At 30.0% G+C, this 21,097-nt stretch overlaps 4 protein-coding genes across 5 annotated transcripts; 2 read left to right on the top strand and 2 right to left on the bottom strand.

Annotated features, from left to right (window-relative positions):
* The first annotated feature begins 613 nt into the window (after positions 1–613).
* LOC111039375 lies at positions 614–2,803 on the top strand. Its single transcript, XM_022322875.1, has 2 exons — positions 614–690; positions 2,365–2,803. The coding sequence occupies exons 1-2, from the start codon at positions 614–616 to the stop codon at positions 2,801–2,803; spliced, it is 516 nt and encodes a 171-aa protein (XP_022178567.1).
* Positions 2,804–3,441: 638 nt separating this feature from the next.
* On the top strand, positions 3,442–5,517 carry LOC111039371 (retinol dehydrogenase 13-like). Its single transcript, XM_022322871.1, has 6 exons — positions 3,442–3,723; positions 3,826–3,991; positions 4,239–4,347; positions 4,412–4,726; positions 4,883–5,087; positions 5,252–5,517. The coding sequence occupies exons 1-6, from the start codon at positions 3,650–3,652 to the stop codon at positions 5,352–5,354; spliced, it is 972 nt and encodes a 323-aa protein (XP_022178563.1). The 5' UTR covers positions 3,442–3,649; the 3' UTR covers positions 5,355–5,517.
* Positions 5,439–7,291, bottom strand: LOC111039372. Its single transcript, XM_022322872.1, has 3 exons — positions 7,118–7,291; positions 5,657–5,822; positions 5,439–5,590 (listed from the first exon to the last, which is right to left on the bottom strand). Exons 2-3 carry the CDS (start codon positions 5,820–5,822, stop codon positions 5,511–5,513), a joined length of 246 nt encoding a protein of 81 aa, XP_022178564.1. The 5' UTR covers positions 7,118–7,291; the 3' UTR covers positions 5,439–5,510.
* A 2,139-nt stretch (positions 7,292–9,430) lies between these two features.
* Positions 9,431–20,993, bottom strand: LOC111039327 (bromodomain adjacent to zinc finger domain protein 1A-like). Of its 2 annotated transcripts, XM_022322798.1 has the most exons (24): positions 20,424–20,993; positions 19,432–19,570; positions 19,205–19,344; positions 19,034–19,108; positions 18,747–18,963; positions 18,072–18,380; positions 16,684–16,861; positions 16,510–16,602; positions 16,235–16,436; positions 16,053–16,168; positions 15,831–15,993; positions 15,523–15,765; positions 14,995–15,418; positions 13,536–13,724; positions 13,383–13,472; positions 13,217–13,259; positions 13,031–13,153; positions 12,738–12,854; positions 12,523–12,662; positions 12,326–12,411; positions 11,956–12,113; positions 11,091–11,207; positions 10,033–10,375; positions 9,431–9,964 (listed from the first exon to the last, which is right to left on the bottom strand). In XM_022322798.1, exons 1-24 carry the CDS (start codon positions 20,534–20,536, stop codon positions 9,844–9,846), a joined length of 3,939 nt encoding a protein of 1,312 aa, XP_022178490.1. In that variant the 5' UTR covers positions 20,537–20,993; the 3' UTR covers positions 9,431–9,843. The 2 variants fall into 2 exon arrangements, with proteins under 2 accessions (XP_022178490.1, XP_022178491.1); XM_022322799.1 differs by lacking the exon at positions 11,091–11,207 and having other exon boundaries at positions 20,424–20,991.
* Positions 20,994–21,097: the final 104 nt, after the last annotated feature.

The following is a 21,097-nucleotide window of genomic DNA, read 5'->3' as shown; positions in this document are numbered from 1 at the left end:
AAAAAGAGCTCAAGGAAATTGTCTCACGCCACGTAAAATGGTCTGATTTAATTGATTGTTTTTGTTAGAAAGAGACAAGAGTAAGCTTTTCTACAGTGCTCATTGGACTTCGATTTTTGATTTCTTTGCTTTAAACAAAAATAATTTTAAGAAACAAAAGTTTGTAAAAATTGATCATTTTTTTTTCTTATTAAATATCTAAATTTTAGTTTAGACATATAATTTTAAAATTCAAGTTACCTGGTGAAAGGGTTTTTTTCCTCGAGAGTTTACAGGAACACAGTCAATGTAAATCGATGTTTAATATGGTAGTCCAAAAAAACTCCGCACTGCAGGCTATTCCCCTGAGATAGGATTACTGTCCGTTGCATCCACGGAATTATACGTTTCGCCATCTGCAGATTTGTCGAAAAAAAAGAAATGACGCCTGCCACCGCAGAAGTTAGAGAGATCGAGACGCTGTTATCCTCCTCGTTGTCTTTGCTACCGGTTGTCCACCGACACGCTGCAGTTGAATTCGATACATGACATGGCAGCACTGTAGTTTGGTGATGCCCAGTCTAAAAACGACTCGACAAAACCACCGAACCACGATACAAAAATTTTCCAGGACATGGAAACCCGCGGTGGCCGTGGTGATGCAGGAATGGACCCGATGGTAACCGTGGTTGGTCCTAGACTCGCTATGGAGCCGGACGAAAAAATTCGTCCATGAGAATGTCTTGCTGCTGTGCTATCACGATTATAGATAGTACTATACTATCTATAATCGTGGGTGCTATTGACAAAGACCGTAATGTATAGAACTATAGAGTTAATAACATTTTATAACGACTGTATGTGCACCGGCTTTTAAAGGTCACTGCCAGAGAGTTTGACCCACTCCCCACACACTGTTGTAGAGCTTGTGCACACTGTACGAGTTCGGTCTGCACTTTTGTGTACGGCTGGACGCCTGTTTTTTTTCACCAGAAAACTATTGTAAAAAATGCACATACAAACAAAATGTTCTAACCATTAACTGAGTTTCACAACAGGTCGATTTTCTTTAATTGTTAAACTAATAACTAATGTAGGCCGTCTTTGTAAAAAAATTACAATAATCTTACCCTGCAGCTACCACGCACTTCCGTGCGTACGAATAATCGAGTACTCAAAAAGCGACCTATATGTTGTTATGCTTTCACTCATTGCTTTTATAGTAGTAGCAGGTCTATGGAGACAACAAATGAGTGTGTAGCATCAATAGAACTTAAAACCATGATTAAAATCGAAATCGTTTTTAACCAAACCATTGATTTTATAATATGCAGAGATCATGATCTTAAACAAGGCCTTTATTAGAACAGCGGTTCCCAACCTATGGGCCGCGGCCCACTTGTGGGCCTGGAGCAGCGTGGTATTGGGCCGTGAACCATATAAATATATAATATTCAATTTTATATATTTTTAGCACATGGCCAATAATATTTCTGGTTATAATAATATTTATCAATATCATCTACACTCTGTAGTGTCAAATTATTGTCAAATTAACTCTAAGTATAGGAATAAACTAAATGTTGAAAATGATTTAATTCTAAAACTATCCAGTTTTCATCCGGATATTGATTCTCTCATGAAGGACAAGCGATGTCAACAATCACATTAAATTGTTTAACTTGTGATTAAGTTTAATAAAGTGTTTTTCGTGATAAACAATTGATTTTGTAATTCGTTTTAATTCTAACAACTGACGTTTGTTTATACATATATATATATTTCTGCATTCGTATATATAGGTGAGCTATTTGTGGGCCTCAAAGATTTTTTTATTAAATTGGTGGTCGGCACAGCTAAAAAGTTTGGGAACCGCTGCTTTAGAAGATAAGGTCAAGGCAATTGTTCATTATTGTGTCCACAAACAGAGGACATTTTAGTGCTTATTTAATTCTTTATTTTGATAGAGCTTCTGTTCCAACTATCTATATTTAAATATTTTACTATTTACCAACTTACTAATAGACAATAATTACCATCGTGACATCGAGTATAGATACTAGATAACATGATCATAGATTATACAGCCAGTCATCCACGAGGGGTTTTGGGTATTTTAACCCTGCCCCTTCCCATTTTATTGTCCTGGCTACGCCACTGCCTTCCCCTCGCGTCTAACAGAGGGTTAAATAAGTCATAAGAAGGTTAACCTATGGATTATGGTTAGTTGAATATAATATATGGTAGTGAGCTTTACAATGATCTTTTCCTACTAACTACCGAGGTATTCGATATTGTATAAACATAACAATGAATGAAAATATTTAAATATTACAAAGGGAAATTAGAACGTAACTAATTATCATAATTACTATCGTACCTCAGACCAGTTGTGACTTATGCATGCTGTACTTGGGCTACAACAGCAGGAGATGAGAATAAACTTAATATATTTGAAAGGAAGGTGTTAAGAAAAATCTATGGTCCCGTATATAATCCTGATACCCAAGTGTGGGAGAGAAGGTCAAACGAACAAATACAACAATTATATGGAAAAGGAAATATAGTACAATTTGTAAAAGGCACTAGGATGGAGTGGGCTGGTCACGTTTGGAGAGCGGATAATAGTATTGTCAAGAAGGTAATTGTAAACAACTTAAACAGGAAAAGACCTCGCGGCAGACCGAAGCAGCGTTGGATAGATGCAGTCAAAAGAGATATCCAGGAGTTAAGACCAGATTGGCATGGAGACCTAATGCATGCATATAATAGAGAAGAGTGGAAGAATTTGATATTGGCAGCAAAGGGCCTAAATGGCCTATAATGCTATAAAAAAAAAAAAAAAAAAAATTGTAAGTTCGTGAAATAGTTATAAATATATAAATATGTAACCTCCTGCGAGCGAAGGGATCGGCTTTGTATAGAATGTTTTGTCAAAAGGGCCCAAATTAAATTTCAGCCCCGGGGCCCAATATGTTCTTAATCCGGCCTTGGTTCGAGGAGTTCAACAAAATAGAGGCGAAAAGCTCAACTAAAATGTCCTCTCTGGGCGACCGAATTGGTTATCATTGTTAAACAGGGAACTAGGGAAGTGTCCCGACTTTAACTCCTAAGACCGTGACAGAATAATGGAAGCGGTTGAATGCAATTTAACGCTTCCAATATTAACAATAGGATGACTCATCAGTGATCTGTCTGTACCTATATTATAAAATATACTTAACACCAATGGACAGAGTATTACATTTTAAACAACCATCTTGATTATTTGTTATAACTAAATTTAAGGGCATTGCAAACGGTTCATTTTTAATGTTTTTATTGATTTGTAAAAAAATTAGAGGTAATTTGAAGAGTACGGTCGGCCAGGTACAGCTGCGTGAGCTCAGTCGCTCCGTTGTGTTGGTCACAGTGGTCTTCAAATTCATCACGGAACTGTTTTTACCTTTTTTTCTTATCACAAATCCAATACGCCGCATCCGATAAACTACTAGACAATATTACCTATATAATATTAGTAAATTATATAGTATACTATAAAAAAAATAGATTTTACCACAGTATAAAACAATTTTTAAATTTAACTTTATGTTCAAATCTAACCTTACCTATAGTTATTGTTTTTGAATTGTAGATTTACTTCATCGGGACCTCATATATCTAACTCAATATGATCAAAATACCTAAACCTTTGATCTATGTCAGTGTCTTCGGTACAGTATGCGGTGGTGCTTATTTAATCAAGTATGTTATTTTTTTACCTCTAGGGCATCGCTTTACGCCCAGGTCTTGCTATCTGTTAAGTGATTGACCGCACACTGTTATTATTTATTTTATTTATTTTAGGGACATGTTGTCTGGAAAAGATTACAAAATCAAGACTTCAGCTGCCAACAAAGTGATCATAATTACGGGTGCGAATACTGGCCTTGGTAAAGAAGCTGCTAGGTTGTTGGCTATTAAGAATGCAACAGTCGTGATGGCATGTCGGGATATGGAAAAATGTGAAAAGGTTAATTCCAACATTTAATGTACAACCACTAAAACATGATAAAGTTTTATCAAATTTGTCAAACTTACATTAATTCTCTTGAACGTGTGCTTTAACTTTTTTCTTAGTTTAAAATTACTAATTCTATTTGTCATGGTGTTAAATAAGTTCAGCATTTACATTAATTATAATAAGTTACTAATTTACTTAGGTATACTTTAAATAGCTATGTATATATTTTTTTAATTGATTAATGTCCTTAGAACAGAGTCGAGTTGAGCTAGCACTTATGTCTAGAAACAAACGACTATATTGTCGAAAATGTGATTTATCATCACAAGAATCAATCAGAGAATTTGCAAAAAAATTCCAGAAAGGTTTGAATTTACATCTAAATATTTCTATGCCCTGAAAATCATTAAATTATAACTTTCAAATTAGAATTTAATAGATTGGATGTTTTGATCAACAATGCTGGGGTTATGAGGTGCAGTAAATCCTCAACCAAAGAAGGAATTGAAACTCATTTGGGTGTCAATCATATGGGCCATTTCTTGTTAACCAATTTACTTTTAGACTGTTTGAAAAAAAGCGCTCCCAGCCGAATAGTTAATGTGACAACACTGAAACATGGATCTAGTAAAATTAACAAACAAGATTTAAACTCTGATATGTCATACAGTGAAGAAGAGGCATACAACCAAAGTAAACTTGCAAATCTTATGTTTACATCTAAACTAGCTGAAGTACTAAAAGGTTTGTGAATTAATCATAAACACTTATTTTGAATGCAGTATTAAATATTAATTCATATTAACATTATAATATATGAATTAGGTTTTTATTGTAAAATAATTATTTTAGTTATAAGCACACCATAATAATTGTAACATATTTTTATTCAATTTACAGATACTGGAGTTACAGTAAATGCCATCTATCCTGGTATCTGTACAACAGATATTTCAAGACATTTACCTTTTTACAATAGTGTAACTAGATTTTTCATAAAACCAATGGCATGGCTGTTTTTGAAATCACCAGCTAAAGGATCGCAGACGTTGGTTCATGCAGCTTTAGAGCCAGAACTTGAAAACATTAGCGGACAATTCATCAGGTAATTTTTATCTTACTTTTTAAATTTTAAAATCACAATTATAATGTTTATCAAATAACCAAAATACAACTATTGTTTTGTTAGAATTTATTTTGTAAGCAAATGTATTATTTTTAAATTGTGTCAAGTAACTATATAATAATATTATTATGTGTTCCTTTTAGTAATTTTAAAATAATACCAATGCCATATCGAGCAAGAGATCAAAAGACAGTTGAATGGTTATGGAAAGTTAGTGAAAAATGGACTAAAGTCAAGGAATTATAAAATAATAATAAAAATAACTTGAACTATGATGTATATTACATTATAATTACTTTAAATATGTTTATAAAACTCGCAGTAACGCTATTAGAAATAAAAATTTTAATTTTGAGTAAGTTGTATTGTTTTTTTTTTCTACGCAGCTTCTTAGATTCTTGTTTAATCCCACTTGTGTTTGTGGTGTTCTTCTTCCTTCCTCCTTTTCTCAGCCCAAATCTTTACATTAGCTTCACAGTTAGCTAAAATATAATTTAATTTGTCTCAAATATTTGTATTTACTACAACGTTATAAAATATAAAATTACCGGCTTTCTGAATCAGATAAAATACAGGTGAAACCATTACAGCTGCTCCAATAAACCATGGAAACATCCAATGATTGTTGAAATGTAGTTTGAATGGAAACTGGGCAACTTTAGATGTGTATGTGTATGGGAAAATCATCTTGCGGCTTAACTTCTCATCAGCCATCTAAAAGTAGTTAATAAAATTATAATAGGATAGCTATGTTGATATACTAAATATTGAAATCAGTAAATCTAACTTCTAAGCTCACTGAAATGCTGAATTAACTTAACATTACAAAAATAATGTGATCAAGTAACAAGACAAATAATATAACATCATCAATAGTGAAAATAAAAAAAACTGAAATTTATAATGCAGACTTATCGGTGGAGGCTCGTAGGTTTTCAATGAAGTAGAGCACATCAAAAAAAAAGGAACCAATATTATAGTAGATTGTATTAAACAATTAATTACAAACATTATCAGCTGATAATCAATCGGAATATAATAAATGAGTGAGAGTAAAAATAAATTATAATGCTGACACGCGACAGCACTTTCAAAAATCATTCACACAGAAACAAATGTGCAATTCCATTATAACGCGGCGTGAGTGTTTTGACTTGCTTTAATTTTTACACTGAACAAATGTGCACTACTATACATACCGATACCATTCTGGTCCGAACAACTGCTGCCCGTTTCTTTTATTCTACATTTTTATATTTATATTTTGAAACGTAATCTTAATAACATTACAGGTATTTAGTTGTATTATTATGATTTATATATTCAATTTTTCTTTGTTTTGGTGGGTAATGCACATATACACGAGCCGCCACAGAGACTTGTACTCTATTCCATACAGGAATAAATCTAGTGGCGGACAAAAACTGATCTTGGTTTGGCCACACTCTTATGACTAAGTGGAATTATTCAAAACTGCAAAGAGGGTCCAACACTGTTGATATCTTTCCGTTACTAGACGGTTTATTCTTATTTGGAATCAAGTATTGAGGTAATCAAATAATTCTGGCTAGGTTAGGTACATAGACAATACTAAAAATATGTAATTTAAATGAAAGTGAAATAATTACATAAGTTTAACATATTGACACTACATTCAAGGGAGGAAAGGTGGAACAACCAGGAGTGTTGAAAACCAAAATGATCCTCGGGATTTAGTTTGACAATAGCCAATGAAAAGGCCAAGATTTGATTATGCTGGTAAAGCACATTTTATTGGAAGTACAGTATGTAATGATATTAGAATACATATACTGAGGTACACGTCGTTGCGGAACGATATTTGATGGTCAATAGATATGACAGAAACGAGCTGCCGAGTCACCGAGGTATACAGAATATACCACCGCCAGTAGTTAAATAATACATCGCAGTCAGGGTTTATCACATTTTTAAGAAAATCAGAGGTGTACTTTCTTAGTAATACAATGTAAATTCAAACAATTACTCACCGTGATTTATTTTTTCTTGCAGGCAGCAGAAAATATATTGACCTCTGTTGGGGGAACAGTCTCGAAGGGCGACAGAAGTGAAACACAGTGGATAATGGCTATATAGTATTTTCACACAATCACCATGGCTAAAGATATTTTCACGTCCTCCTCACTGATTGGTCGTAAAATTGATAGTGCTACAAGACACGAGATAAGATATGACAATGTACCAACATTTCCCGCATAAATTTAAATAACTTTATTTTACAATTTAAATTGAGTTCGATAGACCAAACCTACAAAAATGAAAGCTAAAATACTAGTTAGCCGAGCATGTATGGTGAACAAAGTAATATGGGATATAGTAATACATAAGGTATTAATTAATATACCCAGCGGAAAGAGTCAAGAGATAGGCCTCATCAGTGACGGCTTGATAGAGCGAACGATTTGGAAAACTTGGGAACTACGACAATTTAAATTCTCTGGACCGTTGGAGAGGACGAGAGGTAATGTGAAACCGATAAAAGGAATACATGACATGAAGCCAAAAAAAAAATATTAATAATAATGATATCTATATGTATATGTTATATTGTACTCGTATAGTATGGGTATTTTCTTTGTCATACCATTGGCTCCACCAGTATACACATTAGAAGACAAATAGATAATATTTTAATGAAAAGCATGATTAATATACACTTACAATACAGTTATATCTGAAATCATGATGAAAAGGTATTTTAGAATAGATTAGCACAATAAAAAATGTTTACACAAAAAAAGGAATAAATTAGTTGAACCATGTCCAGTAAAAAAAAATTTTAAAAATTATTTTTCCCAGGTGAAATCGGATAGTAGGAAATAAAATAAGCAAAAACCAATCAAATCCAAATACCTTATTTCCCTATATAAAATCAAACAACAGTTGTATACAAGATACGAATAAACATAGGCTTATGTCAAGGGGGTTAGATATAATATTTAGGGGGAGGCATAGCCCAGCCAATGTTTTTTGTGGTAACGATGCTGCCGGAACTCCTAGGGGGCTTAAAAGAAATTATCATTGAATTCAAATTAATCATTGGCAAGCTATACTCATACTAGTACATAATCTAAGCTCAGCACCTACTAACAGCAAAATTGCATACTTTCTCTTTTTTTCATTTTGTCTTTATTTATATTTGTTAAATTGATAAATAATTCATACAAGTATCTAATTGAAAAGGTAATAAAAGCAAAAATTAAAATTAATTTGACAATGTTAGCAAAATAATAGATTTTTATGTAAGTTATACCTACAAAATACACTAATACCCAGTTCTTTTGAGTTTATTTATATTTTCAATCACAGGGTATTAATATTATATATTGTTATTCAATTCATATTTATTATTGACTAAGAAAAACCCCATGATTGACAGTTCTTGACGTTTTGTTTACCAAGTTCAAACACATTTCTAAATCACCCTATATTTTTGTTTATAATCAAACAAGTGATTTAAAATATTAAAAAAAAATATATATTTATGTGTGTTTTTCAATGTTGAGAAAGCTAAAATAGCTGTTGTTAAATCATTATACAATTTTACAACACATACCAGACAGACAGTGAAGTAATATTATTTTATAATATTTTTTTCATTATTTTAACCATTAAACCATGACCCATTTAAGATTTCTGGAAATTGCTGAAATTCTTAAATATAATTTAAAATAACAAAATAAAACAACATCTTTTCTTAAAAAAATTTAATGTATACTAATATTTAACTTAAAAAAAATGAAATTAAAATACTAATATTAAGTAAAAAATACGAAAATAGGAATTGAATTACACAAATTAAAATTAAAATACTTTAAATAAAATAGAAAATAAAGATAGGCTAAGTTTATCTAATACATAAACGCATAATTACATTGAAATTTGTTTTTTTTTTATTATTTTAATTATAATTATTGACAAAACATAGCACTCAGCACTATGTCGTAAAAGAAACTCATTATATTATATTACAGAGAATAAAATAAAAGTTGAGCCGAGGATCAATATACATGATAAATTAAAAAAAATATTCATAGATAAACCATAAAAATAAACTGCAATTGTACTGAGTAAAAAATATCTACTAAAATTAATATTATTATCTATAAAAACACTATTCATATAACTGAAAATAAAATAGAATAATGATGTGCTGTTCACATAAGTCATTGACTTACGAAATGCCTAAGTTTAATGTAATCGATTGAATTTTGTATGAATAAAAAATTTTTTTTAAAAAAATCACAATATATAATAAGGAAATACAACAATGATCTTAAAAACAGTTACATAGTCTAAATGAATGTTAGCTTCAATATACAGCAAGTATAATCTATTATTAGTAATAATAGAATGGATCACAATACACTTTTTGTCATTTGCGTGTTGGGGGAAAGCATCAATGTCAAGTAGAAAAAATAATTCTAACTAATTTAATTTAAACTATACTTAATCTAACTAATATCTATATAGTTCTTAAGAACTATATATTAAACCGATTTAAAAATGACTCATATATGAATCAGACTGCTGGCAAATAAACTACTCAATAATATTTAGAAAATGTAAGGGGAAGATGTAATGAATAATTTAACAAGACCACCGTGACAATTATCAGTAAGTGACATGATGAGTAAAATTATTGATTATGTATTGAAACCTAATTTAAATTCTAACATTTAGTCAAACATTAAATTTATAAGCTGTGTTTTGATTTCTTTAGCGGAGGACCATCATATACACCATCTTCACTGAAATCTTTCAAATTGCATTCTTGACATAATTTTTTGTAGTAATTGTATACTTGTTCCCCGCATCTAATAAAATATAATGTACTTGCATTTATTAACTATTTCAAGAGTATAATATTGTATTAATTACTAACTTGAAGACTTCAGAATTTTCTGAATTGTAATAAAAACAATTTTCAAATATCAACTCCATATCACTTAACAAATCTGCATTTGTTCCATATGATAGCATATTAAGTTTATACTTTACGGTGCCCAAATCCATGGGAGTTTTTATTATTGTATGATAATCAGGACACTGAGACTTAGTAACAGGCCTTAAAAATGGCCATGCATCTGGATGATGCATAACTTGGTTTAAAAGTAACTGAAGAAGAGCATTATCTAAAGGCAGATCTTCAGATGTAGTTAAGGTTGTTTGTTCAGTATGTCTACCTCTTCTTCGACTTTTTTCTTCAGTAATATTTTCTTCTTCCCCTAAAATAATAATAAAACAATTGTGATATTTACTATTTAGATATTTAAAACAAGTAATCATGCAAAATGTATAATAATTTATAAACATTAAACTGTATGAACATGTCCTAATGCAATTAAGCCAAGGATAACCAAAATAATGCCAATAACAATATCAATTTACCAAATAATTTCTAACCATGCTATATTTTATGTAATATATTGTATATGAATATGTGTAATATATTAAAAAATATTACATACAGTTTTTCTTTTTTAACAAAGCATAATATAAAACATAAAACACACTATCATCAACAACTATTTACCTACAAAAACGAACCATCAAGTATAAACAGATATAAGTAATATCAAGCTATTTAAAATATTTAAATAAAACTATTTACATGCAATAGAATTATTAAGATTGTATTATATAATACAGATCCAGGTGTAAAAAAATTAATTGAATACAAATTTTTAAGTCTATTATACATGTCTTGTTTGAATATATATTTTAAATTTTTATAGTAAGAAATTATTTAGCATCTTTTTCATTTATAATTTTTTTCATCAACCTAATGTACAGTATAATTAATTATAGACACATAGATTGTATTAGAAAATTAAAACGAGCATTTTAAGAATACAGCCTGGATCTGCGACGGATAATAGTTATCATTAATATATTTTTAATTAACACTGAAAATTAGATAATATGACATCAGAGACAGACCATAACATCTGGCTGATGCATGTAATAGTTGTCGGGCAAATTCAGATATTTTGGCAGTGGCAGCCTGCGAACTCTTACGCCTGCTATACCTTTCCACCTCAACCTGTTCCAATTCATCTGTAAATAATATTTAACAGATTGAAATAGGACCAGGAAATAGTTGGTTTATTTTATCACCAAAACGAATTAAAATTAATCAACAGTCATCCATAAATAAAACATTTGGAAATCTATCGACTCTTAACAATTCATCGGCCTGTGACCGAGGTTCAAACAGGCAACAGTGCAAGTTGCACCTTAGTCCACTCAACCACTCCGTCTCCCAATAAAGGTTCCTTAAATGCCAAGGATTAAATGTATATATGAAACTATCTTTGTCAGTCTACTTAGTCTAGAATGAGAAACTCACTGCCCGTGATTAAGCAACATTGCGCATTGGTACTTCTATCTCACACTCAACAACTCCACTCTTGATTGATAATAATTAATGGGAGTTGACAGTTTGTATAATATGATATCTCAACAAAATGTGAATATAACTATTTTATTAATATAAAAGTGTTGATTAAGTATTTATGAAATGTATTCATCCTTGTTTTAAAATAACATTCAAATACATTATTAAATTATAGTAAGAACTATATCTTTAAAAAGCAAGTACTCCGAGATATTAGTAACAATTCTATTAGATGTAAAGTATCAAAACAACATTCTCCAAATGTTATTCCCCAACATTGAAATATATGCGTATATTATATGCAATGACATAAATATGTTTTTAAAAGTATCAAGATAGTAATATAAGGTATTCATCATAATATTAACCACAGTTAATAATTCAAAACAATATTAATGCAATTAGTACCTTTACAAGATGTTTGTCGACAACTGAAGCATGTCCAATTTCGTTTAGGCGGCGCACGCTTTGGTGGATTAAGACAGGCTAAATGGTAATTTTTCAAACAATCATCACAAGTTATCACTGTCCCTTCTTCCTTACAAATGTAACAAATATCAATTTTCCTGCAAAAATAAAATCATGCATAAAACAAATTTTTCAACATTAAATATACAAAATAGATACTATCTATGCAAAAAATGATCAAGTGAATATTATTAGAATGTATTAAGCCTGTTAACAGTCATTTAGCTATTTAAGTAATTGTTCATATTTTTTAATATCATGATTTAAACAACTATATATACAAGTGGCAATATAATAATTAAAAACTAACACTTTTTCTTCAGGTTCATCCTCTTCAACTTCGTGTTTTACTATAGGTACGCATTTTTGGCAAAACCAATCACCTTGGGGAATTTTCTAAAAAGATAAAAGTGTATCATTTTAAAAATCATAGAAATAAAAAAAAAACAAAAGTTAAGATTATTTATCAGAAAAAAAAAATAATAAAAACAAATATGAAAGACATACCTTAAGTTTTGGTTTTAAACAATAAATATGATGTCCTTTATTACAGTTGTCACACAACAACATAACATCTTCATCCTTATTGCTTCGACATAACACACAATTGACTTTCATAATTGATTTTGACCATTCAATACTTTTCTCTACAAAAATTATATCAATAATAAATTAAGTATAACTTAAAATACTTTAATACATAAGAATATAATTTTTATTACCTAATGTAATTAAATGTAAGAATAATTGTGAAAAATTTAAAGAATTCATCAGCGACATTTCCCACTTATCCATTAAGGGATTTATGGCTGAACTCATTTTTTCTTTTTTGTCAAAACCTAAAACAATTTATAAAATAAAAAATCTATGGTTAATGATGAAGTTGTGCACTATAAGTTATTATTTATGCATTAATAACTGTGTACAAAATAAATATGTTTTTACTTCGATTTTAATCTAAAACAAAATGAACTTCATCAACAAATTTAGTTATTAAACATGACTTTAAAATTACCTAATGGTCTTCTGAGAAATTTTGGCTCAATTGATTGTTCTAATTTAAGGATAACAGAAGCCAACTCAAATATTTTTTTATCACCCTTAACATCAACGATATATGTAACTGGATCTTGGTAATCTAAAATAACAATATTTTATTATGTATTTTAATTACTAAAATTTCAGCTGCTTATAAACTTACTAATAAGTTCTGGTGAACTAGCTTTTTCAGAATTGTCATCATTCTAAAAAAAAATTGAATACATACACTTATTTACAGATAGAGAATGTACAGTAAATGATTAATAAATACAACTGTATTAGTTATTAAAACAATTTATTTTTTATGATAACAATAATTAACTTACTACTTTACTCCTATTACCCCATGACAATTGACCAGGGACTTTATAAATGCCATTAGAAATATTTTCTCTCCATTGGTCTCTATTAGAAAACTATAATAAATATAATTTTTATTAGATTTAACTAAAATCAATTAACTCTACATTAAAACATACCTTCAAACCAATGCTACCAAGTGCAGAAGTATTTAACCTACGTTCTAAATATAAGATATACTCTCTTAAAGTTAATTCCATTGAGGTATCAACATCAGGATCTAAACGAAGAAATTTAACGTTTAGTTTTTTAAATTCAGAAAAATCAGTTTTCAAACGTTTTTGAATTTTTTTATCATCCTCGACCATCTAAAAACATGTTTAAAAAACTATTAATTAGAAAATCAGAGACTATAAATGGAACTTAACTTTATTTAAAACAAATTAAAATAAGAAAGATTGTTTACCATCACAAAATAAATATGTTGAACATAATAAAAAGTGACACTGGCTTATTTAAAAATGTAATAATTCACTGTAAAATAATGATTTGATTCCAATAATAAAGACTTAGGTAACTAAGACTAAATTATAAATGTAAAATATCATTTTTTTTTTTTTAAAAGAAAAAAGATGTCGGCGGTTGAACCATGATTTTAAAATATATTCTCAAAAGATGAAATTTGAATAATATAAATGATATTATCTTTACATAGACATCAATATATGAAAATAAATTTACTATTTTTAATTAAATACAAAAAAGAACTGGATGGAGATAGAAGAAGCAAAGATCATCACGTGAATTTATATTATAGTATTTATAAATGGCTATATTTTCTACCTAAAGCCAGAAAAAATTGTCATTATTTATTGTGCAAAATGTATCACTATAAATATTCATCCGTATAATATATTTAAATCTTGGATATAATACAAACATTAATGTAAATTAACTTTTTTAACTGAACCAGAACTACTATCATAACATTTTTATATTAAGAATTAAAACCAGAACAGGTAACGATAAATTCAAAAGGTTCTATACTCCATTCCAAAAAAGGATGGGAAAACTGCGCAGTCTCAGAACAGTAGGACCGCTATGATTGACCAGTAGTCAGCAGCTCGCTGATTGCAACAAAAGAGAATGCAGAGCATGCATAAACTGCAACGCATTTCCTTCATGATTTTTTTTTTTTCATTAATACAGTAAAACCTTGGTAGTCCAGGCACCCAACAGACATCCAAATATCCGGAAAACAATTAACTTACAAAACAAATTTATTTACAACAATTTTGTCATTTGGAATCCCCCAATTCACCTGACCGTATCAAGATTATTGATGTACTGATATAACTGTTGTTCAATTTTATTTTTTTAGAATTCCTTATCAAAACTATATGTCTTAAACATTGAGGCCTTTGGAAAATCTTCAGAAATCCAGAAAACACTTGATCTAAATTTTTCCATACTATCAAAGTTTTACTGTAGTGATTTTCAGAAAAAAAAATTAAACAATAAAAATAATTATAACTTAAACTTAATTATTATTTGTGTAAGATGAAGTATGGCTAGATGTGAATGAAATACTTAACATAAAGATGAATAGAATAAGTGCAATACAAAAAAAAAACTTACCAATGAAGGGTTTAAAAGGCAATTTGTACATTTTTCCATGCTTGAAAGTATACGTGGTTTTTCTTGTATCAAAACTTTCTTAAGTTCACCTTCCCTTAATCCTCTCGAATTCAAATTATTAATTAAACCATCTAATTCATCTGGAGTGTTGTAATAACCCCAAGCAAGCCTATGTTCAATGTTATCATGCACTGGACATTGACTGTCTGGACCAAAACATCGCAAGAGTGACCTTTTTTGATCTACATAGCTCCCATTGGTCATAAACGACGTATTGTTGGTATCGTCAAGAAGTCTTTTTTTAGATGGTGTATTTGATAAACTGACTCTTGATTCACTAACATTTTCTTTTTCATTCATTTCAAACAGTTTTTTGACATAAGACACAGGATCATTCTCATTTATGTTATTAATAGGAGTACCACTGGAACAAATACAATAAAATACTCAATATTGACAATAAAATCAATAACTAATATAATTATCATATCAAATTTGCTTTACGAAAAAATTTAAAAAAATTATTACTTTGGTAGACAAGTTCCAGGATAAGGTTCATCATCTTCAATAAAAAGTCCAGGCATAGATGCAAACATCCAATACTTCCTAAATGCTCTATCAGTTCCAAGAGGCAATATTTGAGCTGTCATGCCTAAATCAGTTAGATCAGAGAGTTTTTTGTTCCATTCATTTAATCTATTGTTAATAGCTTTTTGGTCAGAAGTTTCTACGTTTTGAGCTTCACCATTTAGCAGTTTCATTTCTTTTTTTCTAAAGAAAACCAAAATGAATAAACCTAACCTAAAATTATTCTAAATAAAAAAATAAAAATTTACTTTTGAACTATTTCTTGAGTTTTTTTCTTTTCCGCTGCTAATGCACTCCTTACTTCTAGTCTGTCATTTTTCAATTTAATAACAGTATTCAGCAGTTGTATTCGGTACGATGAAAATGTTAATATTTGATTCATCAAGCAATTAATTAACATTATTTTGTCAGCTAAATATATATACAATACTTTAAAATATCAGCACGTTTTTTTAATAAAAAAAACTTACCAATTGGCAAACATGAAATATGATGATGACTAAGAGCTGCTAATACTTCTGGATGTTCTAATCTAATAGTAAGTCCAGGATCATCCGTAGGACAATAGTTTCCTCTTTCGTGGTATCTTAAAAATACATAACTTGTAATAACTTTAATGAATTTAATTAATTATTACTGATAAATAACTTACATCCACTTCGTCATTCTATCAGAATATTTTCCACCAGATGACAGTATGTGAATTCTCAAAACTTCCGAAATTACAGTTGGTTGTAATGTTATTTTATTCAATTGTTGGCCCAAATGCTGTATTGACCAATTTCTAACATCGGTTGCTAATTTGACTGCAGTTTTTGTTTTATTATCACTAATATTATAAACTGGCTCACATCCTACATTAATTTTTTTTATTATAAAAATATAATTTAATATAATTGAAAATAATCATTGAAATAAAAGCTAAACCTGAAATATGACTATCTTTCATATCCGCTTCTTCATCTTCTTCAAGGTCAAATATTGTTGTTAATAATACCTGAACCAAAGTATTTAAAGGACCTAAGAAATCAAAATTAATCATTTTATTATACCTACTATACTCAAATGTATTATAAGATTCAGACTTGTAATATTCTGTACCTGTTATTTCCTCTTCTATTAGACATCTTTCTAATAATTCTATATTCATTCCTTGTGGGAAATAACTGCCTGCATCAAGTTGAGACCAAAAGTTATGGAAAAACTCATAGATCATAACAAAGTCCCCAAAATGTTCATTTGGAACTCGCAAATTAACGGGATTGACATTAGGCAGTTCCTAAAAATAAATCATATTGATATTAGATACAATATTATACATTTAAGTAGCACAGAATATAAGAATAAATATAAAACACACCATATTAACACAAGTATAGCACGTAGATCTAACACATAAATATTGCATTATATGAAAACAAACAATGGTAAATACTTGGTAAAATGTATGAGCTCAATAATGTATTACAATATTAATCATTTTTATCAAAAACCCAGAATTTGATTTACCAAGTCAACAGTCAGACTTTGTGTTTCCTTAAACTTTTTCCCCATATACAAAAATAAAATATGTAACTAATGAATGTATCAAAAAACTACTGTACTTATGTAGAATCCCTAGAATGTCTTAGGACATTTCCTAGGACAGTTTTCTAAAACGACATGAAAAAGAAAAATCATATACCATCGTAAAACCAATTCTCATTCAATGCTTGGTACCAAAAAGATAAATAATATCTTACAAGTGAATAGTTTTATAGAATATAGACAAATCTATTCAAATTTGTATGAAAATATTATAACAAGCTAAGTAAAATAATATATAATGAAGTGGTATATTTAATTGTATTAACTGTACTGGGCCCATTATGGGCATTTATTATTTTACAATCCAAAATAAAAAATATAATTATTTCTATGGATTTGAAGAATACCCACTTTGACTTGTTAAAATGTTATATTAAAATAAAATGTTGTAATTATGATACAAACATAATTTCTAAGCCTATAACTCCAAATAGTAATCATAAATGAACTAACTTTGTTAAAAGACGAAACACTGGCATTTGTAGTCTTCGTATTACAAATGTACATGACAAATTGTATGTTCACGATGGATTCACGATAATGCATTTTACTCAGTAACTTTTAAAATTAGAGCGAATTTACCTGTTATAAATTTAAAGATGAGAATATTACCTAGGGTATCTCAGAGAATTTTAATGTTATTATTACTTTTTTAAGTAAGTTTTGATTATTTGTAAATTGTACATCTTAATAATAATATAAATAAAATCATCCGAAATACCATAGATAATATTCTTGCCTTTTAGGAGTGGTAAATTCACTTTAATTTTATAAATTACAGAATAAAATGTATTATTGTGAAAGTAAAATATGCAATGTTGTACATTTGTAAAACGGAGACTACTAATGTCCATGTGTCGTCATCTTAAATGTAAATTCATAAAATAAAAAGTTGAACTTACCTTTAAATCTTCCAATTCAAGATCTTCTTTTTTCTTGTTCCATTCTTTCATAAATTTGGATAGTTTTTCTTTTTCTTCCTTTCTCTTTTCTTTAATTTTCAATTTTTCTTCTTTTAATTTTTCAACTGTTTCTAGCATTGTTTTTTCATCTTTTTTGGATGGTTCTCCTCCATTCATTAACTTATTACATTTTTTAGTTAATCCATTTTTGGCTAATACTTTGTTCTTTTTAGTTTCAGAAAATTGAGGAGATTCTCCACTGAATATGTCTTCAAATTTTAAGTTGGCAATACTACTTGCTACATTATCCTAAAATAATATTAATTTCACAACATAAAATTACACTTGATATCAGCGAGGTTAATATCCAATCAATTGTGTAATTATAAATATTTATTCTTAACAGAATAAAAAAAATGGAATATAATAAAAATTATAATATATTATAATACCTTATAATAATAAGGTTAGTTGAAGAGAGAGAAAAGAACATAATACTCTATTTAAGAAAATTATAACATTACAAATGTAATATTTCAAAAATATTAAAACTTAAAACATCAAGTTTTAATATTTTAAAAAATACATAAAAGTTCCCTGTATTTAAATTCTTATTTTTTTTTATTAATAACACAAATATTATTATTTTTAAATTATTCAAGAATTTAAAATTACCTTTAGTGAAATCAAACCATTTTTAAACTCAACATTGTGAGTTATAAAAAATCTACATCGATCTCTCGTAAAACAAGCTTTTGATCTTCGAATTTGAACGCCATCAACCCTATATATAGGTTCAATGTTTGGATTTTGTTTTTTTTTAGGACTGAGTAGTTCTACATCATAACTATAAGATGCAAGAGCTGTATTTGAATTACTATCATTTGATTTTCTATGGAATAAGAATACTTATATCAATTTAAATTCTCAAGATGTATTTATTCAAAAACTTAAGTAATTACTTTGGTGTATGGTGATTTCTTTCAGCAATTTTTTGGTCAGATGGTGCATGCACAGCTAGAACTCTACATTTTAACCTTAAAACATAAACGGAATTAAACAAAATATCACTAGTTGTTCTTAAAAATTAATACATTTTACTACAATATACTACTGTTTCAAACAATGCTTACCATTGATCTTGTTCTAAAGCAACATCCACTATTTCTGATACAAAATATCTATATCTTACGTAATTAAATATTTGTTCAATGAGTTCTTTCAAAGAAGAACATTTTGTCAGTGATAATAAATACAAAATTGGTTTTTGAAGCTAAAAATTAAAATATAGTTATAATTAATGTTAGACAAACAAAAAAACTATGAAACAATCTATGAAATTTAGCACTTATAATATTACCTCATTTGGAAAGTCATTTAACATTTTTTTTGAGTCTAATTCACAATCCAAGGCTTCTTTATAGGTCATATTTTTTTTACCAGTAAGCTCACATGACCACACTAATGAATTGCACAAAATAATTCTTTCTACATAATGCCTGCATAGATAAAAAAAAAACAGTTAATACATTTTGTTTCATTCAAACACCACTTCAGATGAATTCAATGTTAAATAAGTCAATAGCAATAAGAATTCTAGATGAAATAAACTAAAATTTTAACAAAGAAAAGTAACTGACTTATCAATTGCAAAACATACAGAAAATTTTGGGAACTTAAAAATTAAACTTATGAAAGTTAGGCCATTTTTCAAGTAAATTTATGAAACAGGTATTGTGTAATACATATACATTAAAAATGTTCAATAGTATGCATAGTTAGTGTTTAATGGTTTAGATTTAATGCATTTGATAGATATTAAAGCAATATATTAAAATAAGGGCTAATTTTGGAAATCTGACAGCAACTTTAATCACGATCCTTCAACACAATAATAGGTACTGTTGTTAGGTTAACAAGAGGGAAAGGTCGTTCGAAATGTGTGTGCTGTAAAACGCATTTTCGAAAATTGGTCGTTGTCTGAAACAACGAAGAATGTTTCATCTCACTCGCCTCTAGGACGCCAAAATCGGAGGATGATTAACCTCGAATAATTGAAAAAAAAACTTATTGAAATACGGTCGCGGGAAAAAGCGCGGTGAAAGTGATCCGTTAACTATACGGTGGACGCAGGTGAGTGTTCGAACTTCGAGAAGAAACCCAAACCGCGGATCGAACGGAAACGGACCGAAAAAATAGACGCGGGCGGACCGGACTCGTCGGTCTCTAAACGTGGGCGCCGCACGAGAATCGATCGGGCGCGGGGCGCCATGTGAAACGCGCGTAATGACAAGGTGGTATAGTACACAGTAAACGGGAAAAGTAAACCTTGGTAAACCCAGATCGACTCACTCGTAACTGAGGAAAATTTCTTTGGTCAGCTCGCAGTAGAACACCTCGTCCGTGTCCCTCAGACCCCTGGGCACGGGGTTCTTGGAGAACGGTTTTCTGTGGAGCAATGGCATGACGACGGCGGCGGCGGAAAAATAATCAAGTCGCACTCGGCGGTGAAACGCAACCGTTGATTGTCGGTTCGGCTTCGGATGCAACTGCCGCTGATGCAGACGCGGCGGTGGCGGTGGTGGTCCCGCGCGACGACCGGAAGGCCAGCTGCTGCTCGGTGACTCGGTGGTCCGTCGTCCCGGTCCGCGACTTCTCGCTTTGGTATCAGCGTCTACTGTTTTCTACCTGCCCGCAAGGGTTGTATTGACGACAACGGTCAAGATAGCCGATCTCCGGATTGTTTTACGCCACTAGCGTTGGTATAGATGCAACGAGCGTGTTTCTAACGCGTGATGGACGCCCGCGAAACGTAAAATATAATATGTGCAACGACAACGGCGAGAGAAAATCAACGCGAAAGATCGTACGAACGAAACAACAAAACATAACCGCGTCCGTCCGGTACCAACGACGGTGGCGGGACGTATAAGTGCGGGCCCAGTGTTGAGTGTAAAGTGTATATAAACGGTAAAAAAAAAAATACAACAATAATCGCCGCCGTGATTATACGCGCGCGCCAAGAC

This window comes from Myzus persicae, unplaced genomic scaffold (genome assembly GCF_001856785.1).
Source record: "Myzus persicae strain clone G006 unplaced genomic scaffold, MPER_G0061.0, whole genome shotgun sequence".
In the NCBI taxonomy this organism is placed as follows: domain Eukaryota; kingdom Metazoa; phylum Arthropoda; class Insecta; order Hemiptera; family Aphididae; genus Myzus; species Myzus persicae.
Note: the sequence above shows the minus strand (reverse complement) of the source record. Positions and strands in the feature narration are given on the sequence as shown.